The following is an 18,422-nucleotide window of genomic DNA, read 5'->3' as shown; positions in this document are numbered from 1 at the left end:
GACCAATAGAAGAGTAAATAGGTGGTTCCTGGCCCTACAGGAATTTAACTTTACAGTTAAGCATCGCCCTGGTGTTAAAATGGGGAATGTGGATGCTTTGTCTCGGATACATGCGTGTCTGGCTGCTTGTGTTACAACCCCAAGGTTGAAACAAGAGGGGGGGGTATGTGGCAGCACGCAGGTAAAATCACCTGGTTGTATTCAGGATGGGAAATATGTGTGTCCTAGATTCAGGCTTTATGCAGACTTTTACAATTAGAGGGGAAGAGTTAATGAGCCCAGCTGAAGTAAGTGGGCTCATTAAGACCTCTACAAAAAACCCCAGCATGCATAGGGAGATGCTCCATCCTGGAACCAGTTTTGTGTGTATAGACTGGGGAGTCTGAGATCTGTTCTGTGCGGTGAGTTAACGCCTATGTGGCAAACCCCTACAATAGAGACAGGGACAGGGACTGGGGCAGCACAAGGCTGCACCCAGTTGTTAGACAGGGAGTCTACGTGTGTAGTTAGAGGTCAAGCTGACCAGGATTTATTTTCCTGTTTTATTTTGTTTGGCTGTTTATGTATCACTGCATGAAGCAGAAATAAACCGGATCTTTTGTTTTTTGAACCTACACCGCTGTCTGCTGTGCCTGACTTTGTGTTGTGAACCCATCCAGGGGTTCACACACACCCGCTACCGAGCTAACCCCTCACAATATATATATATATATATATATATATATATATATATATATATATATATATAAATGTCACAGTTCCTTCATAAATATTGCAGCAACGCTTCCCATAAACGGTCCAAAATTAATTGCCAGTGATTAATGGACTGATCAGAAAGATGTGTTTTTTTTGTTGTTGTGCTGAAAAGCTTCCACCAAGGGTCACCCTGTGCAATGAAGACTCCCCTATGGGGATGCACTCACCACAATGCTGAGGAATTTGTGCCTTTTAAGATAAAGATTATTCCACCTCGCACCAGTTCTTTCCACACCATCCACTAGATGTCAGAATTTCAATAGGGTTCCAAGCTCATGTGAAAAAAATGTAATGTCCACATAGTGTAAAACCGTAAACAATTCAACGTCTCACAAAGCCCCCCTTATATAAAAACTGAGTAGCAAACTTAATGTAAAATGAAGCATAAATTAATAAAATGCACTGTGCCTGTCTCAGAAGGGGTTTGCCATCGGAAAGCACTCACACCGTCCGCTGGATACAGCGGATGTGTGTCTGTTTGAGTTCCTGCTGGCTGGACCGCACCGCTGGAACACATGCGTCACTTCCGGTAAGCCCCGTTCTGACACGTTTCGTGACTAAGTCGGATATGACAAAATGCGTCAGTGCCGTGGCTTACCGGAAGTGACGTGTGCGTTCCAGCAGTAAGGTAAGTAACCGGGGGAGCTCTGGGGGAGCTGTATCACAAAAGGTTTTTCACCTTAATGTATAGAATGCATTATGGTGAAAACCATGAGGGTTTACAACCCCTTTAACTATATATACTTGGATAGAATTGTTTTTAAACCAGAGGTTTGTGTCTCTAATGCCGCGTACACACGATCCAATTGTCTGGCGTACTTAGTCCGACATACAATCCGGCGGATAATCCGGCGGACTTTCTACCGAACAGACTTGGCCACACATGGACACACAGAAAGTCCGACATTTGCTTGCGCGATAACGTACAGTACGTACGACGGGACTAGAAAAAGGAAGTTCAATAGCCAGTAGCCAATAGCTTCCTTTTTCGTACTTGCTTCTGAGCATGCGCCATTCTTAGTCCGCCGTACTAGCATACTGACGAACGTATTGTCCGCTGAAACCCAAGTCCGACTGGGAAGATTGGAGTGCAAAAATACTCTTAGTCCGCCGGACTTCACGCTGGAAAAGTCCGCTGAAGCCCACACACGATCGAATCGTCCGCTGAAATGCGTTTCGGCGGACTAAGTACGCCGGACAATCTGATCGTGTGTACGTGGCATTAAAGGCATTGAGCAGCACAGTGGTTCAGTGGTTAGAATTTCTTCTTTGCAGCACTGGAATCCCCAGTTTGTATTGCAGTCATGACCCTGTCTACATGGAGTTTGCATGTTCCCCCTATGCTTGCAAGGGTTTTCTTCCAGTTTCCTCCCACACTCCAAAGACATGCAGGTAGGTTAATTGGCTCCTTTCTAAATGATTCTGTGTAGGTTGCATGCAGGTGACTTTAGACTGTAAATTCCTTGAGGGCAGGGACCGATGTAAATGTACAATATGTAAAAGCGCTGTGTAAATTTCCAGTGCTACTGTATATAAATACTTAAAATAAATAAATACGCTCTAAATAAACAGGGTGACAACGCTACTGTTTGAATTCACTGCAAACAAGCAGCATTGTCACCCTGTTATAGGAAGTAGAGTAATCATGGATCTACTAGCATGTAACAAAAGTAGGTCAGGAAAACAAAAACTGCTACATTAAAGTGGTTGTAAAGGCTAAAGGTTTTTTTGTAACTTGCATTTTCTGCATTCTCTGGATTAAAGTGACACTAATGCCGTGTACACACGACCGGACTTTCCGACAGAAAAGGTCAGACGGTCTTCCCGACTTTCGACGGAGTTACGATGGACATACAAACAAACGGACTTGCCCACACACGAAAGGACTAAAGTCTGCTTGAAAGTTTGTTCCTTTTGAACGTGATGACGTACGACGGGACTAGAAAAGGAAGTTCAATAGCGGAAATTCCGCCAGCAAAAGTCCGATGGAGCATACACACGGTCGGAATTTCCGACCAAAAGCTCTCATCGGACTTTTGCTGGCAGAGTTTCCGATCGTATGTATGGGGCATTAGGCTTAAAGCGGAGGTCCACCCTAAAGTGGACCTTCCGCTCATCGGAACCCTCCCCCCCTCCGGCGCCACAATTGGCACCTTTCAGTGGGGAGGGGGTGCAGATACCTGTACAGTACAGGTATCTGCACCCACTTCCGGGATAGCTCTCTGCGGAAAGGGGCGTAGATTACGCCCCTTTCCGCAAGTGCCCCGCTGCCTGCTGGGAAACACACAGATCCCAGAGGCAGCGGGGACCGTCCTTATTGCGCAGCGCGACTCGCGCATGCGCAGTAGGGAACCGGGAAATGAAGCCGAAAGGCTTCATTTCCTGATTCCCATACCCAAGATGGCGGCGGCAGCACCTGAGAGACGATCTAGAGATTGGCTTCGGGTGCCGACATCGCGGGCGCGCTGGACAGGTAAGTGTCCCTATTTTAAAAGTCAGCAGCTGCAGTATTTGTAGCTGCTGGCTTTTAAAAAAAAATAAAAACGCGGAGTCCCGGCGGACTCCCGATTTAATGTACACAGGACTTTTTTTTACAACCTCTCCTGAACGATTAATCTTGACAGATAGTAACCGACGTTTAAAACTTCCGTTTTGCCACGTTTACACGCTGCGTTTGCGTTTAGAAGTGTTTGAAAAAAAAATAGCAAAAAATGAAAAACGTCTGTAAACGAAACGCTGCTAAACACGATTTACCGCGTTTAGCCTCATTTTGAAGCGTTTGGCGCTTGAAATGACTCTAAATTCAGCGTCTGAACTCATTTTTTTTGCTTTCCAAAAAGGCCTCTAAACTCAACTGCCTAAAAACGACATTAAACAAACCTTTGTACATGTACACATAAGATACCATTGGATGAGTTCAGGGGCAGCTGAAAAAAAGCATCCAACTGCCTCTGAACGTCCGTTTACCAGCAGTCGTGTACATGAAGCCTTAAATGCAGGAGAAACGCATATGCAATAAAATTGAAAATACTTCAATGAGTTTATTTTACACTATTGTGGTGCTTTCGAGTGCATTTAAAAATTACAACATGCTGCATTTTTTGCATGTAAACGCACAGAAATGCATGTAAACGCACATGAACGCAAGTGCATGTAAATGCAACTCTGGGGAAAAAAACATAAATATTGCCTAAGAAAGCACAGCAAATGTGCTGCAAGCGCATGCAAAACTGTGCACAAAGCACTTTTGTGGTGTAAACGAGCCCTTAAAGAGCTACAAGCAGCCCACACAGTCTGGCTTGCCTTCATATGCAATTATTTCCTGTCTTGAATCTCTTACCTTTTGGTCCGGGTAATATGGTGTGCGTTGAACAAGTATCCGATCGGTTTTCAGCCTCGGAGGCACCAGTACGGTGGAGGAAAAATACAAATAGAACAAGGTAGATGCCGAATTGAGTACGGATCACAGGAACCATGTTCAGAGGGTGCGGGGGACCCGTCTTTGATGTCCGACTGTCCAGGGACTATGTGTAAGAAAGACATGTCATTAGTGTTCAGTAATTGGTGTTCTATCATCGAGGTCTCTGCTCAGTGTCAGAAATATTTATCCTATCCTGACATGTTTATGTTTAATTATCTCTGAATGGTGCAATAGTGGAGCATTCTATGTGGGGTCTGCAAAAAGGATAATTATGCAAACTCCAGGATGATTGAAAACTAAAACGCACCACTTTGGTTCATTGCATTCTATAATATTTATGAGAAGACTTGTTTGTGTGGATGGGGGAATCTGTTCCATTTTATTTATATTTTTTAGTTCTGTCCACTGGCTGAACAAATAAAAACAACAGACCGTCTATGGCCAGCTTAACTATGGTTTACAGCTGTACTTACCTCCGGGGCTGAACAGGGCAGGGCTTGAGTCACTTTCGGGCTTTACCTTCTATATATTACCGTGTTTATCGGTGTATAACACGCACCCCAAGTTTAGGAGGGAATTTTAAGGAAAAAAACTTTTAGGAGGGAAGTTTAAGGAAAAAAAACTTACATTTAAATGCCCATCAATGCAGCCTTATCCGTGTCCATCTGCAGCCTTGCCCCAGTGTTATTTGCAGCCTTGTCATTGCAGTCTTGAAGTTTAAAAATGGCGCCCCGGTTGCTCTCGGGTCCTCTTGTGGCTCTCGGGTCCTCTCGGTGCCTCTCGGCAGCTTGGGTCCTCTCGTGGCTCTCAGATCCTCTCGGCGCCTCTCGGGTCCTCTTGCAGTCCAAGAGTAGCCGAGTGTACTCAGCTCGGCTCACAGTCACGCCCAGTGCCTGTGTTATGTCCATCATAGGGCGGGACTGGGCGTGATTGTGAGCGGAGCGGAGCCGAATACACTTGGCTATGCATCTCGGCGGGGTCCCCTATTGGGTGGGGCCCATGGGCTTAGGCCCAGTCAAGCCCAATGGTAAGTCCGGCCCTGCTCCTGAAGCTGCACCAGTGGTCCAGGGATTGCTGAGCCGAGAAAATTTGGTACAATACTTCCGAGCATGTGTCGAATTGTTTCCAAGCATGCGTAGGAATTTTGTGTGTCGGAATTGGTACAGACGATCGGAATTTCCGATCTGAACTTTTTCCAATCGAAAAATTGAGAACGTGCTCTCAATCTTTTGCTGGCGGAAATTCGGCCAGGAAAAGTCTGATAGAACATACATACGGTCGCATTTACCGATGAAAAGCTCTCATCGGTCTTTTTCTGGCCGAAATTCCGATTGTGGCTCCATCCATCTTCCCATCAACTCTGACCAGCTTCCCTGTCCCTGCTGAAGAAAAGCATCCCCACAACATGATGCTGCACCACCATGTTTCACGGTAGAGATGAGGTGTTCAGGGTGATGTGCAGTGTTAGTTTTTTGCCACCCATAGCTTTTTGCTTTTAGGCCAAAAAGTTTAATTTTGGTCTCATCTGACCAGAGCAACTTCTTACACATGTTTGCTGTGTCCACCACATGGCTTCTCGCAAACTGTGAATGGGAAATCTTATGGCATTATTTGAGCAATGGTTTTCTTCTTACCACTCTTCCATAAAGGTCAGATTTGTGGAGTGCACAACTAATAGTTGTCCTGCGGACAGATTCTCCCAGCTGTGGATCTCTGCAGCTCCTCCAGAGTTACCACGGGCCTCTTGGCTGCTTCTCTGATTAATGCTCTCCTTGCCCGGCCTGTCAGTTTAGGTGGACGGCCATGTCTTGGTAGGTTTGCAGTTGTGCCGTACTCTTTCCATTTTCAGATGATGGGTTGAACAGTGCTCTGTGAGATGTTCAAAGCTTGGGATATTTTTTTTAGAACCTAACCCTGCTTTAAACTTCTCCACAACTTTATCCCTGACCTATCTGGTGTGTTCCTTGCCCTTCATGATGCTGTTTGTTCACTAAGGTTCTCTAACAAACCTCTACTCTACTTTATACTGAGATTAAATTACACACAGGTGGACTCTATTTACTAATTAGGTGACTTCTGAAGGCAATTGGTTCCACTAGATTTTAGCTAGGGGTTTTGGAGTAAAGGGGGCTGAATGCAAATACACTCCACAGTTTTCAGATATTTATTTGTAAAAAATGTGAAAACCATTTATCATTTTTCTTCCAGTTCAGAATTATGTGCCATTTTGTGTTGGTCTATCACATGAAATCCAAATAAAATACATTAACTTTTTTGGTTGTGACATGACAAAATGTCAAAAATTTCAAGGGGTATGAATACTTTTTCAAGGCACTGTAGAAATATAGACAACATTTTCTTTTGTTTTGGATAGAGCAAGGGAGGGTTATTATAACCACTGTCAAATTTTTTGTTCACCATCTGTATCCCTTTTTTTAGAGATTATGCTTCATTTCCTATCTCATAGCCAAACATGAAGTGAGAGGAAATCCCTGCAAATTAAGGGAATTCCCTGGGGAACCCCAGATCAATTAATCAACTAATGTCTCCACTGGACGATTTCCCATCTATTACTGTTTTGGGGACAACCCAAAATTTGGGATTTTCTTTGACTTGCATTGATATTGGTAAACTGGACAAATAGAGAGGGCAAATCTCCTTATTGGGGGCACTCCATCTCCACTCTAGCCAATACAAAAAAAACTGTTGCCTTTAGTTATAGTTTAACTCCTTTACTCCTTCTCTTAGTTTTTTTTTTTTTTTTTTTTTTTTTTTTTACCATTTGTATACGTTTTAAGTTTAGGTTTTCGTAGCTCCAAATTAAAGCACTGGATGGGGGAGCACTTTGGCTTCCTAGCCTTGAGTGCCAGAGGACTGTTGTAATAACATGTTGTTTAGCCTGACAAGGTCAATTACAGATCTATAGTCACAGCATACACTTTAATTTTCTAACATCAGCATTGTATTAACAATAAAAACAATAGTTTTATTTCACAATTAAGTGTAAGCTTGAAAAATCTCATTTCAGATCGTGAGAATTGCCTGTCCTCTGGTCGTCTCTTTCCACAACTTCCTGGATTCCCTGCATACTTTGCAGCTTCCCCTCTGCTGTTTACTTTCAGTCTCTAAAGACTACATATCCCATGGCACCTTGCTACCTGCAAGCAGTTATTCCTGTATTGACTCCGCCCCCTGAAACTCCTCCTCACAGCACCTCTGTAGTTCAGAGGGCAAGTGTTCTGTCAGAATAGCGAACCCGTCAGATTAGGTAATGGAAGGGACGTTCTGTCAGCTGCACATGCATTCCACCGTTACCAGGTTTGCTAATCTGACAGAACACCTGCAGTCAGAAGGCAGAAGCAGACATCTTACTACACCCAGCTACGTCTTGAATTCCAGAGTAATTTAGCAATAAAGAGAGCATATATAAAAAAAATATAGTATATTGATATCTGTGATGCATTTTTGATATTACAATGTGGGAATGGATATATGGTTTAACATTTTGACCATAAGAAGAGAGGACCCCCAACATACCAACATCCAATAATTGTAGAAAAGGGATTGAAAGAGTAAAACTCTCTCAAAAAAATGAAAGGACTTTGTGGGCACAACAGGAGGTAAGGATAATTAGCATAAAACATATTTTTATTTCAAAAATGTTAAACAATTACACATAATATGACAAACAACTCCACCCTCTACTGGACAAGGTCAACAGATACCCAAATAACGAGACATGGAGGCATGGAGCCTTAAAAGAAAATTAATAGTATAGTATAGTATAATATCAAAAGGCTGGGTCCATGACCTCCTCCATGCTTGTCTGTCAATGCATTTCCCATCAAATTGCTTCCTCAGGACAAAGATGGGTAGGTGCTGATTGGCCTTGAACATATATTGGGTGACACCACATAAAACAAGTGGAGAGCCAGATCAATTCTTCCAAACAGTAAGGTACAACAATTAATGGTGTTTTGGTCTATTGTGGGACACCTGGACTGGCAAATTATCCACCCTTGGGGGTGGCCGAGACAGAATGGTAATTCTAATCGAGATGGAGTATTGTAGGTAAATTAGGACAGAGAGCAAGTAGAAAACCACAGAGGTTTAAATAAGAATATCATAAATGATGTAAGACGAGCCAAAAAATTAGAGGTGTCTCTTTAATTCTTTAATATGATCTTGAATTTTAATTAGTCGGTCACCAAGTAAAGATAAAAAAAGCCTTTTAATGGTGTATCAAATATCATCCCCTTGGAGGCTCAGCCATGGAGCCAAAGCAAAACCGGATAGGGTAGGAAACACCTGTAGTGCTAGAAATACGGTGTCCCCGCCGGCTCACTTTTTCGACCATAGATACACTTTAAATAGCTTGCAAAGCACTGAACACAGTGTAGTGACCCATAGCAATCAATCAGATTTCATTTTACTAGGTGTGATGAATAAAAGGTGGATTCCATTTGACTCCAGGTTCATTAATGTGATATTAAAGTCAAGTTCGTTTTTATTAAATAACAAACATGTCATACCTGCTCTGTGCAGTTTTTTTTGCACTGATCAGGCCCAAATCCTCCCTTTCTTAGATCCCCTGCAAGGGCTCCTGGCCCCTCCTTCCTGCCAAGTGCCCCAAGAGCAAGCAGATTGCAGTGGGGGCACCTTGCTCCCGAGGCTTGCTCCTGAGTTGTGGCTCTGCGTGTCCATGCACAAAGAGAGCCGCAGTTTCGGCCCTGCCCCCTCTCTCTCCCCATTGATTTACTGGCTGCGATTCATAGCAGCGATATTACAGGGACCTTCACCTCAAGTAAAGGTAGCTGGAACAGCCAGCCACCGATTACAACAACTGCTTTCGCATCCATATAGGCATCCCCTGGTCAACTTGCGCGCTAAGCCTCAAGCACGGCGGCAAGTCTGATACCTAGCCCCTCCTCAGGATCAATAACCCTGATCAGGATCAGCATCTTTAGGCCCATCGTATCATCAACCACATCCACAAACCATGTGCCACTTCAAATACTCAGCGGAAGTTCTGCACAGACTAAGGAACTTCAACACCACATTGCCTTCTTCCATACAAAAAATACTGCAAAGAGAACAACTATTAAAAACTGGACGACTAGCAACTCCCAACCGCAGGAATAGATCTACCCCACCACTACAATTAGATTGCGCCTTGATTAACGCCAGGTCTGCAGTCAAACATAAACTGGAAGTACACTACTTCATCATCGAGAGCAATGTACACTGCCTCTTCATCACCGAAAGCTGGTTAACCTCTGATTGCAAAACCATCTTCACCGAATTGGTGCCAGAAAACTACAGGATCCTAACCGAACACCGTATAGGGAAAAAAGGAGGAGGCCTAGCAGTGATCTTTAAAGCTTACCTGGATCTCACTAAATCATCATCACAGAACCCAGTGCCTTTTATGGAAACCCTGACGCTTCATCTTCAATCAACTCCCCATGACACCATTCATATTCTACTGTGCTACAGACCACCGGGACCAAAGTGCAATCTTCTTTCACCCCTCACGGAATCCTTCGCAATGCAAACCCTAAAATTCAAAATTTTCCTGGCACTCTGAGATTTCAACCTTTGGGCAAACGAGCCCAAAGACCCCATCACGACGGCCTGCATCAATCAACTAGAAGAACTGGGTCTCCAGCAACTGATAAAGAATCCCACGCAAGGGTCAGGACACACCCTGGACCTCATTTTCAAACAGAACATTGACCTCAACATACTCGACAACATAACCCTGCCATGGACGGATCACCACGCCATCAAATTCAAAATCGCTACCAACATCACCAACGCAAAACGGAATCCTGTAACAACGCACTGGACCAGATCGCATAAAAAACTGTACTCCGAATCCTTCAAAACCATTCTGTCCAAAAAGATATCTACAATAACCTTAAACCACTCTACAGAGGAAACACTCAACTCCCTGAACAGGGCATTACTGCAATCAACAGACTCGGTAGCACCAAAACGCAGGGCTCTCATCAGGAAGAAAAATGCTGGATGGTTTAATAGCTCCCTCTCCGTACTAAAGCAAGAACGCAGAAGAGCGGAAAGAACATGGAGAAGAAATCCCACAGAGGAAAACCACTTTAACTACAAAGGTATCACAGAGAATTATCGGAAATCAATCTTCAAAGCCAAAAAGGACCACTTCTCATACACAATCGCAACGGCCGCAAACCAACCACGGGAACTGTTTAATCTAGTCAATCTATCAATGAATCCAGTGTGCCTAGAACCCCCAGAAAGTGAATCCCAGGATTACTGTGACAAACTGTCGGATTTTTTCATCAATAAAGTCAAATCCATCAGGGAAACAATCTGTCAGAAGAAAACATCAGACCTCAGACAGCAAACACATAAAGAGGATGTCTGCACCAACACTTCGCAAACCGCCAAGATTTTCACTATCCCCGATTACCGCAGACACCGCAAAAAACATCATTAATAAACTGCGTAATAGTACCTCACCTATTGACATCATCCCCACTAAACTACTGAAAGAATGTTCAGACATCGTGGCCCCAACCATAACCCACCTCATAAACCGATCATTCATCGAAGGGATTGTTCCCAGCATCCTCAAACAAGGCATTGTCAAACCTCTACTCAAAAAACCAAACCTGGACCCTCAGGACCCAAACAACCGTAGGCCAATTACAAGCCTCAATACAATTTCCAAGATCATGGAGAAAGCAGTAGCACATCAGCTACAACTCCACCTGGATACTAACAAACTCCTGGACCCGCTGCAATTAGGCTTCCGCCCGGGTCATGGAACAGAAACAGCACTCCTGAAAATCTGGGATGACGCCCTCGAAGCAGCAGATGACGGCGATCCGTGTCTCCTCGTACTGTTAGACCTAAGTGCAGCGTTTGATACAATAGATCACAATACTCTACTCGTCCGCCTCACAGAAGTAGCCGGAGTCCAAGACATAGATATCCAATGGTTCGCGTCCTTCCTAGGAAATCGGTCACAGACAGTGAAACTAGGAAAATACTTTTCTGAATCTCGGGCAGTCACCTGCGGAGTCCCTCAAGGCTCTCCTTTGTCACCCGTTCTCTTTAACATTTACATCCACCCACTGCTCCAAATCATCAGATGCTCAGATCTCTGCTTCAACTCTTACGCTGACGACACACAACTTTATTTAAGGATCAATGGAAAAAAAGATCACCAACAACAACTTGAAAATTGCCTCAAATCAATAGAGGACTGGATGACCTCCCTCCTGCTGAACGAATCAAAAACAGAGCTGCTTATCTTACACCCAAATCATAAACCCGCAACAAAAACCCCCTGGTCTCCAATAACTGTCTTTGGGCAGACTATCTCCCCAAAGACCAAAGCCAAGAGTCTCAGGGTTATTTTAGACGCACAAATGTCAATGGATGCGCAAATAGGAGCAGTAGTCAGTGGATCTCACCATCTGCTGCGCATGCTTCGCAGACTCATCCCTTTTATCCCAAAGAATGACAAAGCAGTGGTAGTTGGAACAATCATCAATTCGCGACTGGACTACGCAAACTCGCTTTACATAGGATTACCCAAATATCAACTTGCGCGATTACAACTTATCCAAAACACGGCGGCAAGGCTGATAACAGGGAAAAAACCCTGGGGATCCATCTCTCCTTCGCTGAGGAGCTTACATTGGCTAACTGTAAAAAATCGGATCACGTTCAAGACCCTTTGCCTCACCCACAAATGCGTGCATAAAGAAGCTCCGCAATACCTTATGGAGAAAATAAATCATTACACACCAAACCGCACTCTTCGATCAGCCAACAAAAACCTTCTCCTCGTGCCCAAAGCCCGGTATAAATCCAAGGGGGATCGGAGATTCGCTGTCCAAGGGCCCCGGCAATGGAATGCTCTACCAATCGACATCCGTCTGGAAGAAAATCACTTGGCTTTTAGGAAAAAACTTAAGACCTTCCTCTTTTAGCAGATGATCAAAGCTCGCCAGAGCGCCTAGAGGCGATTCAGTTCGCATTGTGCGCTATACAAGTATTTCATTCATTCATTCAGCGAAATGGCTGCCGCTGCTTTCTTAGCCAAAGAGGAGGGAGAGTGTAATGTAGTTGAGAAATTATTCTACCACTTGCTGCCCACCCACCGTCAAATGACAGCTGGGCAGCGTGGCTCTCATTTTGGGTGGACATCATATGACGGCCCTACAGAACGAACGCTCTTGCGCGCCCGTGGGGTCGTGCAGCACAGCGATCAGTGGTGTGGTGTGTCAGTCTGACCCACCGCTACACTGATCTCACGTCATCAGCGGTGTCCAATCACAGCTGGTCATGATGTAAACAGGAAGAGCCTTTGATCGGCTTTTCCTCATTCATGTCTGACAGACGTCAGTAGAGGAGCGCCGATCGGTTTATCTCGAGACAGGGGGTCTGTGCTGTTTATCAGCGCACCCCCCCTCGGATGCCCACCCAGGACCACCAGGGATTGGCTTCCACACTGGACCACCAGGTATGCCACCTTAGACCACCAGGGAAATGCCAATCAGTGCCCAAGCACCTGCCAATCAGTGCCCATCCCCAATGCCTGCCAGTGCCATCAGTGATGTCTATCAATTCTTACAGTGCCACATATCAGTGCCCATCAGTGCCGCCTATCACTGCCACCCATAAGTACCCATCAGTGCAGCATTTCAGTGTCCATCATTTCCCACCAGTACCACCCATGAGTGCCCATCAGTGCTGCATATCAGTGCCACCCATCAGTGCCGCCTACCAGTGCTCATCAGTGCCGCCTATCAGTGCTCATCGTCAGTGCCACCTCATTGGTGCCGCCTTATCAGTGCCCGTCAGTGAAAACTTACTTATTTACAAAATTTTATAACAGAAACAAAAGAAAACTTTTTTTTTTCAAAATTTTAGGTGTTTTTTTAATTGTTTAGCAAAAATAAAAAACGCAGAGGAGGTGATTAAATACCACCAAAAGAAAGCTCTATTTGTGGGAACAAAATGATAAAAATTATGTTTGGGTACAGTGTAGCATGACTGCGCGATTGTCATTTAAACAGCGACAGTGCTGAAAGCTGAAAATTGGCTTTGGCAGGAAGGGGGTATAAGTGTACTGACGTAAAGAATCACCCCTGAAAAATAATATTTATAACCTCAGTCCTAACAGAGTTCATGCACACAGGCATCAGACGCAATTGAAATGCAATAAGATTTTTGGGGAAAATGGCTTGCTCTTGAGTTGCTCTGACCTGCTTCAATTTGCTTTTGAATTAGTAGTTTCTTTAACCACTTGCTTACTGGGCACTTAAACCCCCCTCCTGCCCAGACCAATTTTCAGCTTTCAGCGCTGATGCACTTTGAATGACAATTGCGCGCCCATACAACACTGTACCCAAATTACATTTTTATCATTTTTTTCCCACAAATAGAGCTTTCTTTTGGTGGTATTTAATTACAGCTGGGAGTTTTATTTTTTGCTAAACAAACAAAAAAAGATGCAAAATAAAAAAAAATAAAAAAATCATGTTTAATAGTTTGTTATAAAATTTTGCAAACAGGTAATTTTTCTCCTTCATTGAAATGCGCTGATGAGGTGGCACTGGTGGGCACTGATAGGCTGCACTGGTGGGCACTGATAGGTTGCACTGGTGGGCACTGATAGGCACAGTTAAGGCGGCACTAATAGGCACAGATAAGGTGGCACTGATAGGCACAGATAAGGTAGTACTGATGGGCACAGATAAGGCAGCACTGATGGGCAAAGATGGGCACAGATAAGATGGCACTGATGGGTGGCACGGATGGGTGGCATGAATGGGTGGCACTGATAGGTACCACTGATAGATGGGACTGATGGGCACTGATAGGTGGCACTGATAGGTGGCTCTGATAGGTGGCACTGATGGGCACTGATGGGCGGCACTGATGGGCACTGATGGACACTGCTAGATGACACTGATGGGCACGGATATGTGGCACTGGGGTGCAGCACTGTTGTTGAGGCAGATTGTGGGCACTGATAGGTGGTACTGTGGGCACTGATAGGTGGCACTGTGGGTACTGATGGGTGGCACTGATGGGTGGCACTATGGGCACTGATGGGTGGCACTGATGGGGGCACTTTTTTATTATTTGGGTGGCACTGGCAGGGGGCAGGTGGGCACTGATAAGCTGGCCGTGATCGGGACTGATGTCCTGATCATGGCCGCCGGTGATCGGCTATTTTTTCTCCTCGCCCTGTCACGCGCAAGGAGGAAAAATAGCCGATTACCGGCTCTGTTGTGTCACATGATCAGCTGTCATTGGCTGACAGCTGATCACGTGGTAAGGGGTCGGGATTCGTGATCAGGCGAGTCTCATAGACTCGCTGATCACAGAGCGCGCCGCGTGCGCACCTCAGGGGGCGTGCAGGCCGCTCGTGCACGGGACAACGTCAATAGACGTAGTCCCGGCAAAGCAGGTCCGCGCTGTAGCCGTCATTCGGCTATAGCGCGGATCTCAAGCAGTTAAACAACTTTCACTGTGGCTTGTATGGAGAAAAAAAGCATTTTAAATGCAAACTCATACATACTGTACATTTAAATATAAATATATATTGCATAAACTGTGAAGTTTTACTAAAGATGTGATCCATAGTTTTCCTTCCGTCCAATGCAGAGGTCTTCAAACTTTCTAAACAAAGGGCCAGTTTACTGTCCTTAAGACTTCAGTGGGGCCGGACTGTGGCTATTGGGAGTAGAAAATGTCCCGACAACAGTGGGAAAAAATAATGCCCCATCATTGGTGTCATTGGAAGGATTTCATATTTGGTTTCTGGAACTTTGTAATAGGAGACACTAGAAGATGACACAATCCAGCTGCCAGGACATCCTGATATGTCTGTATATATAAACTTGCAAACTTTTGTCAGAGCCTGCTCTGTGTCTACTGCTTATCACAGGACGCTATTTCGCGCTATTTCTATTTTTGGGAAAATAGGATTCTTTAATACAAGAAATATCCCCATTCATTGTTTTACAATCAAATAGGCCTGTAGTCCGTGAATGAGCCGGGCTGCCTGGTGCCGTGTGCAGGCAGCCCGTGTATGTGTATGGTGATGCAGTGGCTGCAAGGACACACTTTGTCCCAATTTGACAGGTGTGCAGGTGTAAGGGGTCCTGAACGTACACTATTTGTGCTGCTTGCATGCAGCACCTGGCACCTTAAGCAGCATAAACATCGGTAGCGACTGGTGCTAAACTTTTGGGGGGGCAAACAACCCCCCCCAGGTTCACACTCAGCCCTCCATGGTCCCCACCACACTCAGCCCCTCCACAGCTTCCTCGGCTTCTCCTCCCGGCCAACCCAATCTGCCTCCTGTCCTGCTTGGCCGGGAGAGGAAGCCAGAATAGAATAGCAAATATTGATTGGCTAGTGTCATAAGTGGGAGCTCAACCGTTTTCAAGCCAATTGGAGCCTATGGCAAAAAAATGTATTCATAAAAACCTATGAGTCCAGCACCCCACATGCAAACTAGGGGTGCGGCACCCCTTATGGATAAGCACACAACCCATTCAAGGGCTATATCACACCACCCCTACACAACGCACACCAGTGGGCACATGTTATGCTCTGTACAGTGTGTGCCTGCCGATGCTCATTGTGTAGGGGTGGGGTGATGAATTGTTACAAGGCAAACACTGTTTACTTATCTTTGTTTAAAAAGTGTTTGCATAGGTGTAGGTGAGCCCACCTCTTGTCCCCCCCCCCCCCCATGTGTTATTGCTGAGACCTTGTGATTGGCTACTCTGGCAACAGGTCAAATCTGTTTTTTGGAACTGCTGTACTCAGCTGAGCAACAATTGATTTTTTAGGTTTGTTTAAGCTTTTCCTAAGCCTGGTGGTTGATTGCTCCTGCCTGCCTCTGGAAGAAGCTTCCAGAAAGAGTAGGAGGGTAAGCCACTGAGTTATGTATATTCACCTGACCTCAGCTAATGCCTGGAAGGGGGTGCCCAGAAGGTGGCTGGGGGGAAGATAATTGTTTGGGAGGGTCGGTTCAGAGCTCTTCCAGAAGAGCTGGGGCTTCTTCTCCAGGATGCAGCCTGTGCTATAAAAGATCTGTTGCTTTTAGGCCTCGACATGTGCTTGGATGAGGGCCTGAAAGATATCTGCTGGAGGACACTACCTCATGAAGCTGGGCTGGGGAAGAACTTTTACTAAAGAGTGTCACGGAAGCTGGTTGGGGAGCTCTGTCTCTGGACATTGTGAGTTGGACCTTTTGCCTAGGAAACCAGGTGTGCCTGTTCACTGAGAGTTAGGTGGCAGAGGTTGCTACAAGGACTTTGCTCATACACAGTCTCAGACTAGCTGGCTGTGCCCTCAACCTCCAGTAATATTTAAGCCTACTACTGAAGGATTTTTGCTTGAGAATCTGTTCTCCTGTAAATGCTTGTGTTTTTGAAGTATCCTCACCCTTCCCGTACTACAATAAAAATAGAAGAATACACCCCTAGACTGAGCCTTTGTTTTGTCTGTGTGCTCTGGAGCTGATACCTGAGCCTGGCAGCCTCTGCAGAGGTAGGCACTACATTCCAATACCTGAAGGTTCATGTTTATGGGATGGCTTTGGCTATACTTTACAAGATACCAAACAACAAATCATAAAAGGCTGAAAAAAACTATGGTGTCTTTTATACAACAGTAACCTTACTCTGTATCACTGGAAATCATCTTCTATAGTCAACTTGTATGCCCGCTACAGATTGACTTTAGAGTTCTTATTGAAAGTGTCACTGAAGGCAAAACATTTAAAGAGGAAGTAAACCCTGATGAGTTTACTTCCTCTTTGTTTCCCTGCAAAGGTAAAGCATAATGGACTACTATGCATCGCATAGTAGTCCATTATGCACAGCATGCGCCGTAGACAGCGGTGCCTGTCTTTCGGCAAATATCTCCTAAACCGTGTAGGTTTAGGAGATATTTCTTGGACCTACAGGTAAGCCTTAATCTAGGCTTACCTGTAGGTCAAAGTTGGTTGTAAGGGTTTACAACCACTTTAAGTAAGGGATGGTTATAACCCCTGACAGTTTTTTCCCCCATCTTTCTAACCCATTGGGGAGATTTTTCTTCACTTCCTGTCTCATAGCCAAAACAGGATTTAGAGGAAATCCCTCGAAAGCGAGTAAAACCCTAATTATCACCTGAACGTGTGTCCCTTTTAGAAAAAAAAAAATCCCCCAGAATGAATACATAATAGAAATTCATAGTGGAATGTACTCTATTGTACACCCAGTGATATAAATTAGTTGGTAAAAATGGTCCAAAAAGACCACTTAGCAGTAGAAACTGCAGTTCAATGTTTCTAAAAGTGAAATAATGCACCTAGGGAAAAAGAACCCCCTGAGAGAGTAGAAAATTTGGGGTACAGTGTTGGTTAGCACTACAGAGAAAAAAGATTTGGGGGTACTTATTTAAGATGATTGTAAAATGAACAAATAGTGTGACCAGGCAGAGGGAAAAGCGAATAGAATTATAGGACGCATTAGTAGAGGTATCACCAGCAGGAGGAAGGAGGTCCTGATTCCCCTATATAGTTCTTTAGTGAGACCTTATTTAGAAAACTGTGTCCAGTTCTGGAGATCTCACTTACAGATATTAATGAAATAGAATGAGTCAAGAGACGGGTAACAGAAATGGTGAAAGTTGGGGCGTGGCCTGGCCGCTGAAGATGATGGCCGCTTGAACCGATCGCTCCGCTCCTCCACAGCCCAGCCGAGCGTAACCAGCTGCCATCCGCCCAGCACATACCCTCCTAAACGGAGGACACAACTGTGGGACTATGTCCCGGAAGAAATCAAAGTTAAAAGGACCCCGCAGACTCCTAGACTTCTACATGAAGGCAGCACAGCAGGGGCTGCAAGATGGCGCCGGCCGCGAGCAGGGAAGCCCAGAGCATCCACCGAGCAGACAGAGGATCCCTCTGCGCTCCCTGAACAGCTTGACCCCATGGACCAGACTAATAAGCAAGTCACATCCCCAGGAGACAGAGGTAAGAGGCTGGCAGACTTTCCTGCACATTCACCTGATAAACAGCCTCCCACCAAGAAACAGCATGGCGCTGGGACCTGTAGTCCCTCCACAGCACAAACAGCCTCACAGCCACTTGCTGCTTATCCAACAACCGATAATCCAGCCTCTGAGCACTTGATTAAAGCCATGCTAATGTCCCTACAAGCAGAGCTATATAGAGAGCTTA

At 45.1% G+C, this 18,422-nt stretch overlaps 1 protein-coding gene across 1 annotated transcript in view; it reads right to left on the bottom strand.

Annotated features, from left to right (window-relative positions):
* The window catches only part of COLEC10 (collectin subfamily member 10), an 82,074-nt gene extending 77,771 nt beyond the window's left edge, over positions 1–4,303 (bottom strand). The window contains exon 1 of the mRNA XM_077493253.1: positions 4,097–4,303. Coding sequence (XP_077349379.1) covers positions 4,097–4,232 — 136 coding nt within the window. The 5' untranslated portion in view covers positions 4,233–4,303. The remainder of the gene's footprint in view (positions 1–4,096) is intronic.
* Positions 4,304–18,422: the final 14,119 nt, after the last annotated feature.

The sequence above is a fragment of the Lithobates pipiens genome, unplaced genomic scaffold (genome assembly GCF_037356315.1).
Source record: "Lithobates pipiens isolate NorthernLeopardFrog02 unplaced genomic scaffold, aLitPip1_a1.2 Scaffold_19, whole genome shotgun sequence".
NCBI classification, from domain to species: Eukaryota; Metazoa; Chordata; class Amphibia; order Anura; family Ranidae; genus Lithobates; species Lithobates pipiens.
The sequence above is the reverse complement of the archived record's forward strand: the minus strand, read 5'-3'. Positions and strand labels throughout refer to the sequence as shown.